At 31.6% G+C, this 21846-nt stretch overlaps 1 protein-coding gene across 1 annotated transcript; it reads left to right on the top strand.

Annotated features, from left to right (window-relative positions):
• Positions 1–1208: 1208 nt before the first annotated feature.
• On the top strand, positions 1209–7255 carry LOC143058115 (uncharacterized). Its single transcript, XM_076231576.1, has 5 exons — positions 1209–1484; positions 2489–2516; positions 3883–4305; positions 5325–5603; positions 7233–7255. Exons 1-5 carry the CDS (start codon positions 1269–1271, stop codon positions 7253–7255), a joined length of 969 nt encoding a protein of 322 aa, XP_076087691.1. The 5' UTR covers positions 1209–1268.
• Positions 7256–21846: the final 14591 nt, after the last annotated feature.

Here is a 21846-nt window from a genome sequence, read left to right as displayed (position 1 = left end):
TCAATAAGAATGTAATAAAATGTTGAACACATATAAAAAAAAAGAAAAGAAATCATAATTAAAAGGCATGTTATACTACAACGAAAAAAGAAAGATAAATAGTCGTTGTAAGTATAAAAAAAATTAATTGTAATCACTGAAAGCGAGTCTGAAATAATGGGTTTTCAATTTTTTCTGAAAAAGTTCGAGTGAGTTTTCATGTCTTAAATGCATGGTTAGGAAGATAGTTCCAGAGGCTCGCAGTAGCTTTGTCGAAATGTCTTTTTCCATAGATTTTGGTGCGTACAAGAGGTTGTATTGGCTGCATTGCATTTTCCGATCTTAGAAATCTTGATGGTTGATAGGCGCTAATGAATTCCTCAAGATAGACGGGCGCTAGGCGATGTAGGATTTTGAAAGTATACAAAAGAAGTTTACATTTTATTCGGTACTGCACCATGATCCAATGAAGTGACTAGTCTTATATGATCATGTTTATTGGTACGTGTAACGAGCCTGGCGTATTCTGTACTCGATGTAACTTATTGACTAAACTGGCATTTACTCAATATAGTAGAGCGTTTCCGTAGTCAAGACGTGACGTGACAAGCGAGCAGACTAAAGTTTTACAGGCATCTTCGGTGATATACTGCCGAATTCGACCAATATTTCTAATTTGGAAGTAGCCCGACTTCGTGACGCCATTGATCTGCTTTTCCACGCCTAATGTCCTGTCAAATTAAACACCAAGATTGTTTACCAACATGTGATGGCGTCCGTAAAGGGACGATTTCAACATCATTTGGAACTCTTGGTTTAATAGGTTCCTTGTTAGCAGCAACCAACTATCAAGGAAATCGTGATGGGGAATTCAAGCCCGAGAATATCGGATCATTTAGGAATATATACTCCATATGCGCTTTTGGAATGTTGCTATTCAGAATGGTGTTACAGACTATTTTAGATGAAAGATGTTGATTAAAGCTTGATTGTTTTACAATGTCCGATCTATATAATAATATGACCTTCATTTAGTGGCCTCTTATACCTCTGCTCAGTATCTTGTATGTGTACTAGTTCAGTTAACCCTTCTCAACATGAACATATATGAACTGGTCTAAATTAAGCAGATATTTATATAAGAAAAAAATCAGTCAGAAATTTGTGTGCATTGAATTTTGTTAACTTTAACTTTGTTGTAATGTTTGTTACAATATATTACAGGTCTAGATATAGCATGGTTAGACAGCAATCCAAATGATAGACACTTGGGGCGCTTAGCAGCTGAAATGACAATGGAAGAAATACGAAAAGTATATATGCACATAAAAGAAAAGAAACCTGCTCAGTCTTGGGAGATCATTAATGAGTCTATCAATAAAGGGTCTTTTGATGTCAAAATCAACGCTCTATATGATTGGAAGAAAAGTACACCTAATGCCTCATTCAAGCAGATTCAGCGTAGCCTGACAGTGGAAGATATTGACATCCATAAATTATGTCAGGTACAGATAAATAGTTTATGTTATATAACATAATAAAATAGTAGTATACTGCTGTTCAGTAGTCATGTATCGGTTTAAATGAAGCAAAGTAAAATTAAGGGAAAAGCATCAACTATAAGAGAGGGGAAATACTTAACAACGTGCCTTAATACCATTTTCACAGATTTACCTTATGATTATCTATTTTCACATTGATTGAAAATTTACAATAAAGTAAAAAGACCAAATATTTTCGGAGTAGAAAAAATAAAACTGAGGGAAATACATCAACTTTAAGAAGGAGAAATACGGAATTACGTGCCAAAATATCATTTTCACAAACTTACCTTATAATTATCTATTTCACATTGCTTGAAAATATTACAATGAAATAGAAAGTCAAAATTTTTACGGAGCAGAAAAAAACAAAACAGAGTGAAACAAATCAACTTTAAGATGGAAAAATACTTCAAAACGTGTCATTTTCACAGATTTAACTTATTATTTTTCATTTTCACCTTGCTTGAAAATATTACAATGGAATAGAAAGACAAAATCTTTCAGAGCTAAAACAAACATCTGCAATTTAGATTCAAAAAATCATATTAAAAAAAATGTTATTAATTGAAACTATTGTAAATTTTAACTGATTTAGATTTCCAAATCTTTTGTTTCGAGTGGCATTGATAAGTAGCATTTAGATGAAATGCAAGGCTTGTGTTCCAAATTATTTGTTTGGTATTATGGATGAGTGTTTTTTTTTTTTTTTTTCCTATTTTAAAGAGTGTATTCTCTCGAAAAATGTTTGAAAAATAAAAATAGGTCTTACATGAAATCTATGAACAGTAAAGTCCAATATTCAGTGAGTGCTTCTTTATTTCATAAAACAGGAAGACATGAGGATGCGAAGGTATGGGCTTAAAATAATAAGTGTATAACCTATATATATGGTATACTACAGGAAAACCCAACTGTTTTAATCAAAAGTTATGTATTTAATGACTGATATGCATGTCGTATTTCAGGTTTCAAGAGAAGTTCAAAAAGAGTTTGGTAAGAGAAACTTTCAAATATTTTAAAATGAAATTCCATTTATAAAACACATTTCTAGATTAACCTCTATATGGAAAGGTCAATCTTAAAACCTTATAGGTAGAACCGTTTCACCAAACCATTGGTACGTCTGAGGGAGATGGAACCTTGGTTTACTACATGTACTTCATTTGTAAATTCTAATTTTTTACATAGGAAAATTTAAGAAAAATCTGTTGTAAATCATGACAGTACTATTGACCACGTAACTAATAAAGCCTTTACAAACTAACACTCCTCAGGAAGAGGTATCGATCAATTTCTACAAAGTGAAAATAATTCTTTCTAAGCTGGGTGCTCCTGAATATCGTACCTGTATTTACCGAAATTAGGAAAGCTTATAACTTTTTTGTGAATGCCATGTATGTATCGGTACAAAGAAGATATTGACCAAAAAAGACATAAAACGATTTTCAAAAACACCAAGTTAGCTTAATGAACGTTATTCTCTCATTAGCTGACAGAGGGATAAAGAGAAGCTCTCATTGAATAGTGTCAGTATCAAAGAACTGACTACATAAATTTACTGATCTGATGAAATCATTGTGTTCTCACAGTCCATTGGCTAATATATTTATCAACAGTCCCCCAGTGATTGTATTAACCTAGAAATAGATAAAGTAAACACTATCAACCTTGTATCATATGTTTTTTTTTATTCCTCACGCTTATTGAAAAAGGCATATGTTTACATACGTTGCCGCCTCTGAACAGTGTTACATAACTACAGAAACCGTCACTAAGATAATTTGCTGTTAAACCTTTTTCTTTATTCTTTTACATGTTTAAGTTATCCTAATTATCTTGTTTTGAGTTTTTTTTTGTTGTTGTTGTTTTGTTGTTGTTTTTTCTTCTTTTTTTGGGGTGGGAGGGGGGTGTACATATGTTTGATAATAAAATTTGTTATATCTGCAGACAGCATATTGTTTTTTTCTATTTTTTAATTGCATTTATGTGTTCATGTTCCGTTTAAAATAAACATTTATTGCTAAATGATAATGATTGTAAATAGTATGGATCAATAGTTTCAATTAAATAATTAGCTTTGGGACACTGTTAAACTATCATGTTTTGGGCATAATACTATTAGTGTCAATATATTTCAAAAATCATTCCGAGATTATTTCTTTTTTCAACAAGGGTTATCAAAATGTGGCGCACATGCTTATGCATTCGTCCTTGTTTTAAAAAAAAGATATGTATTGATTTTTGGGTCATAGTCACATGGAGATTATTATGGTTTCTAAGCGATTTTATGACAATATTACTAATTAACGTTGCATATAAAAGTAATTGATAATTTTGTGTATATGTATATACATTTTAGACCAACCGAAGGAGAAGTTACGTATTAGACCATCAAGTTCGATTACAAAACTACTGCCTGACCATATTGGAATTCAAACATTCCAGCTTGGAATAGAACTTGGGCTATCAGTTGTTGAGATGCAACACATTGCAATGAACCATATAACAAATCTACGTGGACAAACTGAGGAGGTTCTAAACAAATGGAGAAAACTTTCAGAATCTACATATGAAGTTTTAGTAAAAGCTCTCCATCGCCTTGATTTATCTAGTGTTTTATCATACATAACATATGAAGAAGGATTAGAAGAAATAGTGGAAGTAGGATTAGAGGAGAAGGTGGAAGTAGGATTAGAGGAAAAAGTAGAAGTAGGTTTAGAGGAAAAAATAGAAGTAGGATTAGCGGAACATATAGGAATTGAACTAGAAGAACAAGTTAAAGGTGTGTTCATTTTGACATAGTTACCCGTTTTTCTGACATCAAACTTAAGTTTTGACAATATATAACGTGAAGAATTAAATTTAAGATTAATTTTACTCCCTTTATTTCTAATAAACTTCCTGACAAAATCCAATGTCACTTAAAGGATTTGAACTTGAGTGTAGTTTCTAAAATCACCGTAATAAGGCAAATTCGTCCATATGACAGAATACCTGATAATGTAATCATTTAAAAGGTTACTTGATTTATCTTTATATAACGTGCTCAAGTGAGTTCTTTCTCATGTTTCTTTTATTCCTACTCAAATTTAGTTCATTAACGTATTCATATTAAAAAAGAACTTAAAATGAATTGTCGTTTCAAAACCAACAAATAAAAAGAGAGCAAACTCAAAATAATGGCAAACAAATAAAATCAAGCCACAAGCTAATCATACACAGAAAGTAATGCTTGGGCAACCTAACATGCTATAAATCCCACCAACAGTCCCCACCTCAAACTCGACTAGATAAGAAGACTTATCAACTAAACGCAGTTGTCATATCTGGCTAAAAATTCTATATCCCCTACTAACTGGTATGTCAAACAAGGAAAAGAGCAAAGAGTATTGGGTAAATTGAGGTGTATATATATTTTTGTCAAGCAAAATACAATTTTGAATTAATGGTCTTAATTTATTTATCAGTTAGAAGTCTGCTTTATGCAAAACAGAAAAAACATGTATATTTTGCTGACGTATTTAATCATAACCACTTGAACAATTATCAAAATTTACCAAAACATAATTTGCTATTTAACGAAGTGGTTATTGAAATAATGCAATCAGACAAAGATGAATGAACCTTTATTGCATTAGCAACAACCCTGCTTTAGCATAATATAAGGTATATACATATATGACAAACATGACAGAATACAGAGAACAATTAAATAAATTGAATAATGCAAAAAGATAGGCGTTCACTTAAAATAATAGTATAATAGTTTCATTATATTTAATTTGTATATCCCAAATACAGAGAGAATCATACAAGATATAGATATCAGCCAGACTTTAGATTATATGATGTCACGATTGGTGATATCATCCGATGATAGACGCAGCATTGAACATCATGTTAGACAAGATGATCAGAATAAAGCATTGCTTGAAGTAGTGAATAAAAGGGGAGAACTGACTTATACTGTGTTCGTTGATGCCCTATGGAAAAGTGGATACACAGATTTAGCAAATGAATTGAAAAGCGATTCAGAGGAAAAAGGCTCCAATGAAGCAATAGAAAAACCTCAAATGAAAGGTATTAGCTGTATTTTTGTAATGTATGACATTGATAGTCTGGATACATTTGTACAATCATTTGTCTGGTTGTCTTTTTCATTTTAAGCAATGGCGTTGTCAGTTTATTTTCGATCTATCAGTTTGACTGTCCCTCTCGTATCTGTCGCCCCTCTTTTTGAAGTTAAAAAAGTTTGTTTAAAGGCGGAAAGTATTAAAGGGACAATCATTTCAGAAGATGATGGTAGACTGAATAATCAATGGCGCAAAAAGAAAAAAACAACAGTGTTCAAGGCACTACAAAGGAAATTAAACAATGCAAAAATCCTAAAAATTTAAATTGTGAAAGGGTATTCTCATACAAGCTGACCCTACAAACCTATGACACCGTTGCTTATTATAGGGATTTGTATTCTCGGTTTGGATTTGTTTTTATGTCGTTGATATAATTGCAATGTAAACCTGGATGGCCCGTGTTTTTATACACCATCATTCACTGAAAAAAAATCTAAAAAACATACAGAATTTGTTTCTACATTTTCGGATTATTTTGGTTTTACTTTTATGCTAAGTTTTCCCTCAAAAAATTTTACTCGGATTTTCCAAAATGATTTACTACTTCTGCGGTCAGATCAATGATCATGACTTCCCGTAAAAATTAATTGTCAATTTTTATTATACATGTATATAAAGTGATAATGAAAACTTCTAAACAATTTATTGCAGGATTGTCACGGTGGACTGTTCCGGTTTATAGAGTTCGTCTACAGAAGAATTATTCAAGTATCATTGACTGTATCAATCATGAAAAAATAGTAGATCATTTAATATCATGTGATATATTGACAATAGCTGATAGTCAAATGATAAATGCCTGTCCAGCACAAATACAAAAGAACAGAAAACTAATGGACATTCTATTGCATGGAAGTGAAAAGGGATTTTTTGAATTTCTCAAATCTCTACGAGAAGACTCTGTCCATACGGAACTGGCAGATGAAATAGAAAACACGCAAGTTTCAAGCAGCGATTTATCAACCATACAGGGCTGTTATAAATAAAACTGGAAGAGAGTAGGTTATATGTATATTCATTTTGTATCTAAACAACTATAAAAAATCTTTCTATGTATACTAAGAAAGTAAAGTATGCATAGCCTTCGTATCGGTTGATATGCAGTACATAAGTTACTTGTGGATTTTATATCTTGTGTTTTTTAAAGTAAAGATTATGCATGGTTTTGTTAATTAAAAACGTTGATTTGTAAAAGAGCAGTTTTGATGAACAATGTCGAAGAAAAACAACCACAGACAATAACATACACAAAAAGGAAATAAAGCAACAAAACTTAACCCAGTCTACTATACATAACACAGAAAAACTAAAGATTGTTTAACTTGAATGCCTGGTGGTTTTGTCTGGCTCGCGTGTGGGGTAGTTTTTTATATCAACATCTGATTGTCAGAAACAGTACAGAGAACACAATGGTTGGCAGAAAACTAAAATAATTAACCAATTAAATCGAACTTCAGTTAATTTTTATCTTTAAATTAACAACCCAGCAACTCATTATGTATTTTTTTCATTTATTATATGTCTTTGATATGCAACTGTTAAAGATATGTAAATATCTATTGATGTTTTAATGTAGTTGCTTTGTTGTTATCAGAGTAACAAATTATCGATGTCTGATTTTAATAGTCTTTATCTAAATTATAGTGAATGTGTTTGTCATAGATACAATTATAATTATCTCAGTTTATAAATTATGTTTTGTAACAGTTTGTGAAACGTTGTAGATTATATAGGTGTATATACATCTATCATAGCGTTATGATAATCTACTCAAGAAGTACTATGCAGATTTAATGAAAAACGTGAGCGGTATGTATGAGCGCGTAAAGGAACAGCATATGAAATGATCTTACAATTTATATTGTTTCACGGTATATTGCTTGTGTTGTATCGTTGCAAATGTTGTGTACCTAAAAGAAGCTAAAACAAACATTGGACATTTTTTTATTATTGTTTCAGGTTGGTTTTTTTTGCCTGCGTTGTATGGATGCAGATATTTGATTTCTAAAAGAAACAAACAAAAAGTCAATGTACAATCATCTAGAATTGTTTCAGGGTTTGTTGCATGTGTTGTACGGATGCATATACAAGTTAGGTGAGGTTTGGGAATTTGTGTCAAATTTATTCTGATTTTTTTTCATACAATACAATGTAAATATTTTGTAACACCCATTCATCTTTTTATATAAGACTTAATAGGCCATAAAAGGTAATTTGTCAAAATTGTAGCAGATTTTGGATTTTTTTTTTTCATTCGAGACCCAAAAAATACCAATGCAAATATAAGATAAAAGAACGAGTCAACTTTTTCCCGCCAAAATTTCAGAATCAAATATCTCGAAAAGGAGCTCCATGACTATCAATACTTTAAACTTGTTTTGTTCCTCAACTTATGCTCTTCTAACTTATAGCATCAATTTTAAATTCTTGATTTTTTTAATTCCACAAACCATTACCTAAGAACATCCTTAAGCCCTTTTCAACTGATTTTATAGTTCGTTCTTATGTTGTTCTGTAACACCACTGTCCCAGGAGGGTTGGGATCCCGCTTACATGTTTAACACTGCCACATTCTGTATGAATGTGCCTGTCCCAGGTAAGGAGCATGTAGTTCAGTGGTTGTCGTTTGTTGATTTGTTACATATTTTTTAACATAAATTAGGCAGTTAGTTTTCTCGTTTGAATTGTTTTACATTTGTCATTCCGGATCCTTTTATATATGACAATGCGGTATTGACTTTGCTCATTTTTGAATGCCTGACGGTGACCTATAGTTGTTAATTTATGTGCCATGTAGTCTCTTGTAGAGAGTTGTCTTATTGGCAATCATATCACATCTTCTTTTTCATAATAAGTTAAGGAGTTTAAAGCACTCAAAGAACACACGTCTGAATCTGAAAAGGCTTTAAAATGAAAACATAAATGTTAAACTTATATTTCAAACATGCCGTAAGATAATCGTACGTTCAATTTCCGTTAAATTTTTTTAATCATTATGTAGTGGATAAGACAAAACTCACTGATACACTAAAATGTTTATTATTATTATTTAGTATCACACTATCACGACAATATTTTGATATGCAAATGTAAAATTGAGAATGGAAATGGGGAATGTGTCAAAGAGACAACGACCCGACCATAAAGTAAAACACAGCAGAAGGTCACCAACAGGTCTTAAATGCAGCAAGAAATTCCCGCACCCGGAGGCGTCCTTCAGCTGGCCCCTAAACAAATATATATACTTGTTCAGTGATAATGAACAAAATACTAAACTCCAAATTGCACACAAGAAACTAAACTCAAAAATAATACAAGACTAACAAAGACCAGAGGCTCCTGCCTTGGGACAGGCGCAAAAATGAGGCGGGGTTAAACATGTTTATGAGATCTCAACCCTCCTCCTATACCTCTAGCCAATGCAGAAAAGTAAACGCATAACAATACGAACATTAAAATTCAGTTCAAGAGAAGTCCGAGTCTGATGTCAGAAGATGTAACCAAAGAATACATCATTAATAATAAAACGAGACAATCATTATGTTTAAAATGTTTACCATTATTATTTTAAAAACCTTTTTACATCAGAAGTTGTAGTTAACACCATGTTCACTGATTTCCTTCAATTGCAAGACAATAATAAAACACTTCATTTGTGTGTTTATTTTGCATAAAGATAAACTTGATATTCATTTATAGAAAACACCTTTCATTTGAAACATTTCTTATTCGATTTGAGAGATTTTTTAAATAAAATCCATTGCACAATTTATATTATTCCAGAATTGCGGTCCGAGACGTTTATTTTTATTTAATCCTCATTCAGTTCAGTTTTATCACTGTCCAAGCCAAATGTCGATTTGAAACTGTTTATTTATATCAATTTTTGTGTTTGTAAATTTCTTAATACTAGTTTAGTATATGCTAAGCATTGTTGCGCCTGTCCCAAGTCATGAGCCCATGGCCTATATGAATCTTGATTGATTTTAAATCTTACTTTCTTGTGGATTTTTTTTTTTAGTTTAGTATGACGTCATGACGTCCATTATCACGGAACTAGTATATATTTTTGTTAAGGTGCCAGCTGAAGCAATCTATGAATAATATCAAAATAACTGGCTTAATGGTATGGTCAAACAGATGTTAATTTGTTTTAATACTGAGCCAGGTATCACAGTTTGATTCAATGCATGCAAGCACTTTTGAAGTCCATAAATGAAGTCTATATGTGCACGCCTATTTACATTTAGTCAACAAATTATAACGCATTAACGACAAATGATGTTTCATTATAAAATCGTTAATCGTAGGCTATTAAAATAAAGAGTTTCGCAGAAGTATATCAGATCGTGATATTTATAAACAATCAGCACATAATCGTGGAGCACACGATAAATTAGTGAATTTACGGAGCCATGTTAATTTGCTAATGAGATCCCATTTTTCCAAGTTCTTATAAATAATGTCTGCAATGAACATTGAATAGAAAATCAGAGGACTTACCTTGTTTGTAATACCTAAGCTTTACACATTATTACGTACATTGCCATCTGCATGTTTTACGAAGGAATAGTCCATCAGTTTAACCAAAAACATGTTCGTAGTGAAAGAGGGTCTTCAGAATTAATGTGAAACTGTTTACTCGCGTAATGGTATTAATATTCTCATGAACTCCTTGATACTCTTTCTCTGTACCCTGTATACCACCATTCCCAATGTGAAATTGAAAAGTCGTAATAAATAATAGCCCACAATGCTTTTCAACATAAAAATGGTAGCATACGTTATAATTTTTTTACTTTGGAATACCATATGGCATGTTTTGATGAAAATGAACAAAAGGGTAAAACATGCTACTTAAAGGAACACGTGATCAGTATGTTGGAATTTCTTATTGACAATCATTTGTAAAATTTGGAGGTAGTGTCTTTCCAATAAACTGTCAGCATTCCTATGGCAACGAACTGTGCGCCTCTCCATGAGACTTTCAAACTTATACCTGTGCACACCCATTGAAAAGATAGTTAAAAACTTGTATATGGGTATAAATGGATCTTTCTAAAACAACGACTGCATAGTGATTGTAATATCGAATATTTTAAACTTCTTCATAATTTTTTTGAACCTTTTTTGAGTCCTTGGAATATCTTGCGCCAATACTCATTTGTGAAGTTTTATTTCTCTGTGTCTTCTGATTAAACCAAACGAACATGATGCTGAATTATTGTTATTTGTTTTATTTGTCTATCACAATGCAATCACATTTTGATACAATGATGTAGTCAACAGGAGCGTTATTTTGAATAGATTTAACTAATATTCAACCAATTTAGTGCAGTTTAGTGCAAATCTCCATGCTATGGAAAACACATATTTGACACTAACTCTTCCCTCATGTAACAGTAATAGTTTTTCCTTCTTGAAAAAATCATATGCAGACACTCATGTACTCATGTGTTAAATTGATAGATGCTACAACTACCATATCTAAGTAGACATTTATTTATTTAAATTATTTATTCAATCATCTATTTATTTATTACTAAAGTTTAAATACTAAGTATTCATTTATTCATTTATTTATCCAATTATTTACTTATATTATCATTATTAAAATGGCAGATTGCATTTAATCCTATTTTGTACTTATATTTATGTATATTCATACTTTCCTACACAAATGCTTAAGTGCTACAAAATGTGAATTTACAACAACTTTAGTTTTATGAACCTTAGATTTTATTTTAATTCCCATTCACTGAGATGGAAGGTGTTTTTTTTCTTTTTTTACCAAAGGATTTTGTAAATAAATCAGTATGGAGAAAATTGAACTTAAGCAAACATCATGCACAAGATGCCAGTACATCGAAACTGATAGCATATCTTTGTTATCGAACTACCCCTCTAAATGCCCACTTTTAAAAATCACTTCAGTTCAAATTCTAAGCTGAAGTCATTAGAATGTACCAATGTACATACATTGAACGTTTAATGTTATGCAATTTTAGACAAGGCTTAGTCTATTTACACAACTTGGTCGATGCCACTGCTGGTGGACTTTTCTTACCCGAGGATATCACCAGACAAGGAGTCAGCACTTCGCTGTTGACATAAATATCGATTATATGGTAACTTTTGTAAATTTCCTGTTTATAAATTATGAAATCTTCTAAATACTGAGGATTTTTTTCTATCCCAGGCATAGTTTACCTTAGCCGTATTTGGCAATTTTTTTGAAAAATTGAGTCCTCAATGCGCTTCAATTTTCTATTTGTTAATTTAACCTAATTTAGCATAACTGTTTAGAATTTAAAGTCCTCAAGGCTCTTCAACATTGTACTTTTTGGCTTTTCAACTATTTTGATCTGAGCGTCTCTGATGAGTCATATGTAGACGAAACTCGCGTTTGGCGTATTAAATTAGATAACTTTTAACACCAATGGTAAGATGCCACTACTGGTTGACGTTTATTTCCAGAGGGTATCACCAGCCCAGAAGTCTGTACTTCGGTGTAGAAATGAATATCGATTATATGGTAATATTTGTAAATTTCCTGTTTATCAAATAATATTTTTTTTGAAATACTGAGGATTTTCTTATCCAATGTATAGATTACCTTAGCCGTATTTGTCATAACTTTTTTGAATTTTTATTCTTTAATGCTCTTCATCATTGTATTTGTTTGGCTCTTCAACTATTTTGATCTGAGCGTCACTAATAAGTCTTATGTAGACAAAACACGCATCTGGCGTATTAAATTATAAGCTGCATCGTACCTTGGATAACTATTAATATCTTTTGTGGCCATTTGTGTTTTATTTTCACTAGATATTAGCACGACGTTTATTTGTACTATTTTTGCTTGTACACCTTATCGATCGGAATCCCTGTAAAAAAAAACCACGTGTAATTGAACGTTGTAATTTGACGGGTTACTTTTCCTGACTGAAAACAATTTGTTGGTCCTTTTAATAACCAAGTTGCATTAGTTGATGCAAATAAACAATCGGATGTTTGGATTTTAACATGAGTTGATTTTTTGTTATGTATTTGATTTAATAAATTTGTTTTTTGACGTAAACATGATAAATGAGTCTGTCCAATCGATTTGATTGTTATCTCTCTCTCTCTGAAAAGCAAACACAACGCAACAAAACAAAACAATAGCGATAATGTTTTTCCGTAAGAATGTTGTCTTGATATCCATAAACTTCCAGTGCACTGATATGGTACACTTTCATAGTCAACGTTAGCATTATAAAGAAGTAGCTTTTGAAATCAATATTTTTTTTCTTTCCTAGTGTTACTTTGTCTTGATAACGAGCAAGTGATATTGCACTAACAAAATACACTATCAAAGTCAATGTGATCAAGATAGAGAAGTACTTTCTGATAACAATAACCAATGTAGACTTTTCTGGTTTTGATTACATATCCAAATAAACAAGTTAATCAACATGATCAATATCTTCATAAATATGTGCATTGCTTAAAGTGTTCGTAGATGTTTCGTCACTTTCTTTGTCTTCATTTTCCGATTGACTGTCAATAACTTCAAGATACCCAGGTAACGCATCATCATATATGTGTATAACAGGTTCCGATGACGGTGCTGAATGGTATCTGAAATTATAACGAATAAAAATATAGCATTGGTTTATTGAAATAAAGTATGCCCTACATGTATGTCACAGTGGTAATTTTAGATAGTTGAAGGCTGCCAATGATTGTTCCTAGACTTCAAAATAACCTCTTTTGCGGGTGATCGACATAATCGATCTACCACAACTAACATGAACAATTTTATTTTGTTGAGATTGATTCACTTTTAAAATTGTAAGAAAATATTTCAGTTTGAACCACCTGTGTATCTATAATATACTGCGTCAGGTATCCATAAGATTAAAAACATCGCACAGCATGATGTCGAAAAGAAAGGTTTTAGTTAGAAAATAAAACCCGAAAAAAATAATTGCCTAAGGGTGTTTTCAGTTCTAGTTAAATTATACAAAATACTAAAATGTTCTTTAGCTTCGACCATTTTAGCCTGTCAACTGTTTTGATTTGGGCCCCACTGATGATAAAATCGTAAAATAAGTTGATTGATGATTATTCGGATGTATAAGGATCTTAAACTGCGAACACATTTCGTTACAGGGTTGAGACGGATGCGTATCGCATACGTAATAGCCAAACAATTCGTGGTTGTGACATTAAATATTCTGTCGTGTATATTTCAGTTTTCTTCCTATGTCGATGCAGTTTTTGTGTATAACCACAGACAGTTCAGCTTAGATATTAACACTAACGATAGGGTAGATGGAATGTCATCAATACAAAATGTAAATTTGTTAGGTGGCATTTTGATATCGTCAGGTTTCTGATATAATCTAGCTATAACATTTGCGGTCGTCTTTATGTATCATAAACATATCAAAAACTGTTTAGTCAAGTATTTCGTTCACTAAAGACGAATCAGTTTAAGAAATAGATCTAGATATGGAACAAATCTTTTTTTTTTTAATACCTTAGCTAAAGATTTGTTCCATACCTGGATCGTTAGTTAAGATATTATCCTTTCTCTCAAATTCGCTATGACAGATTATTTTGACAATTCTGAAAATATTGTAGAACAGGTAGAACAGGAAAATCCTATATCGGAGGCCATTTCTCCCCGACAGAAACACGCTTAATACATGATTATCATCATTATTCATTCAGATGGATTAGAATTTAATGTCACGAGGGACGTAACACGCCGACTATAACTTGCTTGATAACATCAGTTTATTCATAAAGTTAACTTACATTGGAATGCTAGACAGTTCATGGGGACCAACGATATGTACTATATCTGAAATGATCAGAAGATTGGAAATTTGTAACAGAAAATATCAAAAAAGAAAACGATCAAATGTTGTTAAATGCCAAATATATTTATACATGTTTAAAATAAGATTTTTATGATTACCTTATTTTCATTTTCTTCTGTGAAATATATTCCTAAGTATATCGTCTCAACATGCAAAAGTTTAAATTTATACTGACTTTTTTCATTTCTTGCATATATTTTCAACAATATACAATGACCAAATTGGTAGGAGTAGTGTAAAATTATCTTGGAAAAGTGGACGAAGAAGTTTCAAGTACATATACTTCTTCTAGTTCAGAAAAAAAGAGGTTAATCTATATTTATAAAAAGTTTCTTGAAAAAAATAGCAAGTCTTTGGTTTCTTCCTGAAAGAATCTACTTCAAATTGTGATTTCACAATCTATTTTCAACTGTACAAAACAAACATTGCTTTACTATCAAGTGAAAGTTGCCTTTAGTTGCGGGCTTAACATGAAATATCGTTTGGTTTTACAACTTGTAACATTTGGAAATCAAGTTTTACAATGCATGTTTGGTTGCGTTTATATGTATTTATATCTTACATGAAAACTTGAGAAAAGTTGTGGGCCGTTAATTTTTTTCAAATACCATCCCAATGGTAAAAAAATAACAAACATTTCACTTTTGTCAGCTTTCTTTTCTTTTTACAAATTTTGCTGAAAACAAATACTTACTAGAACTTCTTCCTCTTATCAGAACAACTGTAACTGTAATAATTAATATGAATATCCCGACAACCGTAATGACAATTAAGACAAATCGGAAGTCAAACGCATTTGTCAACTCTGAAGTAAAAAGACAAATCATCTATAGCTAAATTTATTATAGTGAGATGGAACTATGTGTATTTATCATGTTTATTTTTTTGAAGAAAAAAAAACATTTTTTAGTTTTGAGGCGTAAAATGAAACAGAATCTTCCCAATGTGTATGTTAATAAAATGTCGTACTGTTTATGATATTATGACTATATAATGTGTATTCTTAAATGCTTCATCAATGTTTCAATCTGTTGTGCCTTGTTTTAATTGTAGTTTTTGTATAATAATTTGTGTATTATTCTAGGTATATTGTTATACTTATTATGTATGTTTTGATCTTAAGTGAATATGTTTTAGAATTTGTATATTTGTTGTGTACCTTTGTTGGTATAAGTAATTGCATACTGATACTGTTTTTGAATTGAAAACGTTTTCGTTGCCCTGTGAGAATAGGCTTCAATTCAATTTTTATACTGCTACTTACAATGTATTTATATGAATAATTCAAATTACATGAATGAACGTTCAGATCAAACAAGTTTTTCTAAGATTTTTGGGCCTTTGAATTAACGCTTAATACATTTTTCTGTGAAAAAAATCTTTCATAGATTGATTGATTTTTTTGCAGAAATTGGTGATATTATTTCCAAATTATTTTAAAAAAAATGTTTGATTTTTTTTTATTTGTATAAAAAAAAAGAACGTTTAACAAAAATAAAAAATAAAAACTCAACATATTACAAGAATCCATCATTTGTGTGACCTAAAAAGGGACATGGATGTATAGTTTACACAACTTGTGAAGGTGCGTATTTTTTATTACAGAAAGGAGAGCACAGCAAGACGAAACGAACTAAGAGCCCCCAAAGTTAAATTTGGCAAGATTTATGTTACTTTGTGAAGATGTTTAATTTATTGTTTAACATTTTTATTTGATGTATGATGTGGCAATCAATAGTATTTATCCCTTTGATCGAGCAGGTGAATGTACGGTCGTCTTATTTCTTTCTTACTGTCTAATGACGAATAGCAAAATTATTGCCTTGGTTTTATCGCTACCTAAACCTCCAATTTGTATGACATTTGTTTACAGTTCTGTTGTATACAGTTTTTCAAAACTTTCCCATTCTACCTATTCATGTTATTTGTGCAATCAATTTAATCACATCTTCCTTCTTGTTTCATTTGAATCAAGCGTTTCTGTTGTTTCATCTATTGTTTGGAACAATTCATTTGTTTATAATCTTGATGGTGAGATCAAGGGTACCTTGGGGATGTTTCTACTTGGGAACATGTGTTTACCCTTCTTATAGTAGTAACAAAAGCAGTTTTAAGAATTACGTCTGTAAGGAACGACTCTCTTCAATGGATATTGATTTTTGTATATTGAATACCAGTTTTAAACCATCATTTTGAGTTTGTATGATATGAGTTTAACTACCTTTAGCTTGAAAAACAGCCACACTAAACTCTTGTCTTGTGTCACCAAAGTCATTTTGAAGGCGTAGAACATATACTCCTCCTTTCCCAGAATTTATTGACAGATTTGCAATGTATCCTTCACAGTTTACAGTTTCATTATAAATTTGTAATGGAATTGTTCTGTTGCGTAATGATTTGGTAATCACAGCAGAATTGACAATTGATCTATCCACTGACCATAATGCAGTAGGTGTCACAGAGGAACAAAACCTGACAGTTAGAATTATATTCTGTGTTTGCCGTAATTTGTTAGCTGAAACTATAACCGGTGGGCCTTCAAAACAAGTAAATACAAAATTAGCAACACAATACCCGTTGACGAAAAAGTTTCAAGACAGTTCGATTTATTTGTATATGTACAGTATCAAAACTTCGTGTGTGCCCGAATCTTTTGACAATAAACTATACACAACTGTTTCATGGATGGTGTATGAACTTAATATATCAGTTTCAGTGACATTGCGAAGATTTGTGAAATTCTACAGTCTTTTATTCTTACTTCAGAGTGGTGAATTCCAAATATATACTTATTTGTTTCGATAAGCTACATGTATCCATACTCTAGGTTTCTTTGTAGATCAGACCTAAATTCTGATCTATAAAATTTATTTACCTTTCTATTTGAACTTTCGGTTTTATCAAGGTGACAGTAACAAACCTCAACAACACGGTTTATATAATTACAGTATCTAATAATAAAACAATATTCAGAACGAGTACATGTTAATGCAATATATATATTAACACTGATTTATATTAGACCGACGCTATGAGCATGATTTTAACGTGCTACGTGTAGTTCACCCGGTAACCGTGAACAAAAAGACATGATTTCACTCTACCCGGCACATTCTACTGACTTCCGATTCAGACAGTCTTTGATCTTACAACTAATACGACGAATACTAGTTTTAAAGTGTTTGGTTTGGCTTGGACGATTTTTGAAACCACGACCCCTGAAACAAAAGCCCATTTTTTTGTTTTCCGACAATGTACATTTATTGTATATTTATTTTACTTACTATTAACATATAAACTGATAAGTTTGTTGGTGTTATATGTTTTTCCTTCAAATAAAGTCCATGCAACACATTCGTAATCACCTGCATCCTGATAACTACAATTTGTTAACATAAGAATGGACTGATTATCCTTTATTTTGCCTCTCAAATAACGTAGAGCTGTACCATGCATAGAATGTGTCCACATGCCAAATCCATACACAGGCAGTTCAGTTGACATTGTGCATGACATTTCTATTTGAGATGTATTATTACAATACATAGACTCATTTGAATATACGATGGGATTTTCTGAATGAAGAATTGAACAAAACGTAACAATGATACAAAAATCTTGTCTACAAAATTTTGTGTAGATCATATTAATTGAATGAATAAACAACATTCAACAAAAGCATTCTCAATCATGTACATTTGAAGGATAAAAGTAAAATAAAAAAAAAGTCTTAACTCACAGGAAAATTCAAAACGGAAAGTCCTTAATCAAATGGCAAAATAAAAGATGTATGATGCACATAATAATACGTGTTTATTCATTCCAATGTTTGTTTACAAAACTATTTACCAACCCAAAGATTTTGTATTTATGAAATCATATTTCATAGAAAGTATCATCACCCGAATAGGGGTTTGCTTTCTTCGGCAAATTTTACTCTTCCTTAATAGTCTTAAATTGTTGAGTTATGAATAAGAATAAAAAAAAATAATCTGTCTAATTTATGTCCTCGTTCTTCGGAAACCGATATAGCAAACAGAGAGAAAGTAATGAACAAGACAAGAATAAAACACTTAAAGATTTAAGATAGAATGTCAGTTACGATGATTGCTTCTACTTTTGCAGGAATTAAATTTTCTTCTTAGAACATGAAGATATGAAGAATATAAACGAAAATCAGACAACATCTCCATGAACTACTCAAAATGAACGCGTAATGTGATAATATATGAAGCCGATAATTTCATAAAAAGATGTTTTATAATTTTCTCTATTGTGATGACACTGGTATCCTTCTAAACGTCAAAGGTTTGAAGGGAGTAATGTATTATAAACGTTTTCATGAGATATTGAAAACAAATTGATTAAGTATTTTTATCAGAATTTCTTTTTCTTATTTACAACGTTCTATCGCACGAACAACTCGTATTTCACATTTCTCCGTTGCATTACATTATCAGCAAGACAATTACATTTCTGTTATTGTAGAGTTAACTTGTCATTGTGGGTCACTTCATAGCTAGGTGTGCTGCGTGAGCAAAAGTTCTGTGTTTGTCTCATAGACACTCACATCACATCTTTTAATCTATATTACCTGCTTTCACAATTCTGATACTAACCTTTTTTACAAAATCAATTATGGTTTTTTTTTCATTTTTGAAACATGTGGTAGGACACGTGTTGTTTAACATGTATCTATTTAAAGTCGATTTTTCTCTGAAAATTTATGCAATATTTAATGGAGTCGCATTTGTTTCCAACTTTTCATCGAAGATAAAATATAACGAATCACAAGAGGAGTCCAAACGATAAACATTCAAGTAGTTATGGATTTAATCATTTACTTACTACTTATATATATTTGAATTGCATCTGTTGCAACATATCCATTCACATTAACAGTGCAAGTACAATTTGTATTGTCATGTTGCAGATATACTGTTCGATTTATGATTGAAGAATATTCCCGGTTTGTCTCTTTTCCACTTAATGTTGTTTCCTTGTTGGCACATTCCCAAACAAAGGTTATATCTTTATTTGATCCTTCAAGATCGCAGATAAACTGCACTTCTGTGCCGCTATGAACAGGAAATTCTACATCAGTTCTAATTTTTGGACCAGAAAAATCTGATTCCAAACAAAAAGACAAATAAAATAAATTACAAGTTTATAGTCATACGAAACTTCAATTTAAAAAAATATGTTTCATATGTTACATATGTTTTTTAGAACTAAATGTCTAGTTTTTATTATAAGTCTTATGCTTCACATACTTTAATTTTGAATTTGTCCAAATTTAAAAGAATTTTACTTTTTTTTCTTATTGTTGGCTTCCAGACAACAATATGCCGACTGGTTTTCCGTATGCAGTTACCTCAGTGTGACCTTTCTCGTAAAATTCTGTGATCACAATACGCAAGTGGGAAGGTGAACCTCAAATTGACAGAGAGAGTCAACGAACGTTAACAAATGATAGAAATTATTATAAATTAAGGAATGTATCTCCCTCGGGCAAAGCTCTGATTTCTTTCACGGATTTGGCTATACTTTTTGGACCTTTTGGATTATAGCTCTTCATCTTTTATATAAGCTTTGGATTTCAAATATTTTGGCCCTGAGCATCACTGAAGAGACATGTATTGTCGAAATGCGCATCTGGTGCAAGAAAATTAGTACCGTTAATTTTATTTACTACCACTGGGTCGATGCCTCTGCTGGTGGACTATTAGTCCCCGAGGGTATCACCAGCACAGTAGCCAGTACTTCGGTACTGGCATGAAAATACGGATTTGTTGTGTTATTAAAATTTGCTGTTACAAAATGATAGAAATTATTATAAATTAAGGAATGTATCTCCCTCGGGCCAAGCTCTGATTTCTTTCACGGATTTGGCTATACTTTTTGGGCCTTTTGGATAATAGCTCTTCATCTTTTATATAAGCTTTGGATTTCAAATATTTTGGCCCTGAGCATCACTGAAGAGACATGTATTGTCGAAATGCGCATCTGGTGCAAGAAAATTAGTACCGTTAATTTTATTTACTACCACTGGGTCGATGCCTCTACTGGTGGACTATTAGTCCCCGAGGGTATCACCAGCCCAGTAGCCAGTACTTCGGTACTGGCATGAAAATACGGATTTTTTGTGTTATTAAAATTTGCTGTTACAAAATGATAGAAATTATTATAAATTAAGGAATGTATCTCCCTCGGGCCAAGCTCTGATTTCTTTCACGGATTTGGCTATACTTTTTGGACCTTTTGGATTATAGCTCTTCATCTTTTATATAAGCTTTGGATTTCAAATATTTTGGCCCTGAGCATCACTGAAGAGACATGTATTGTCGAAATGCGCATCTGGTGCAAGAAAATTAGTACCGTTAATTTTATTTATTAACATTGCTCCGTCATTAAAATAAATTATATCTTATTGTACATGTTATACAGGTGCCTATCTGAAATATTCATGTACCTATGTTATTGTTTAAAAAGGTGACAATTAGTAAACTATGGCTTAAAAAAATATATATTTTTGAAGATCAGTCGCAAAGAAGAAATAACGTTGCCCGCGTATTGTGCGTATTATTTGAAAATCATTAGAGACACAGATTTTACCACTAAATATAGTGAAATACGATATTTAACTTCTCTCGACAGTTAAATTTTAAATATTCAAAACGGTCGGTGAGCCTCGCGTTTTAAATTTGAAAATTTGACTGTCTCTAGTAGATAAGTATCGTATCACACTTGATACAGTGGTAGAATCTGTATGTATACGATGCATCACTATCAATGCAAACTTCCTAAGAATAATGAATGTAATTGTTTTAAATTTATTCTAGTAAAACTACTGTTATTCAGTTGAATAGTAAATAGAAAAAAATGTTTACCAACTATCTTTACTTTAATACTATCCGACAGGATCCCTGTTGATCTGAATAACATTGAACATGTAACTTCTAGTTGGCCCTCCGATTGATCTGCCTGATAGATATGGCTGTACCATAGTCCTCTTGGTGAACATTGACAAAATTCAGGTGCACATTGGCCACCTATTGCTGACGAAAAACATTTTTCTTGTAATAATCTAATGGTGAAGGACTTTTGGTTTGCATGTATTTCTATTGAATTTTCAATAGGCATGGACTCTGTAGTACAGTTGAGGTGTATGAAATCGTACCTTTTCACAACTTTTTCACCATATAATTTGATACCAATTTGAAATGTCAATCCTGGATTCCATATAGATGAAAAGAAGATAATCCGATATCATTAAATTATATTAAATTATTTGTAATTTCATAAGTCGAACAAAAA

This window comes from Mytilus galloprovincialis, chromosome 14, assembly GCF_965363235.1.
Source record: "Mytilus galloprovincialis chromosome 14, xbMytGall1.hap1.1, whole genome shotgun sequence".
Lineage (NCBI taxonomy): Eukaryota > Metazoa > Mollusca > Bivalvia > Mytilida > Mytilidae > Mytilus > Mytilus galloprovincialis.
This window is presented reverse-complemented; position numbering and strand designations above follow the sequence as displayed.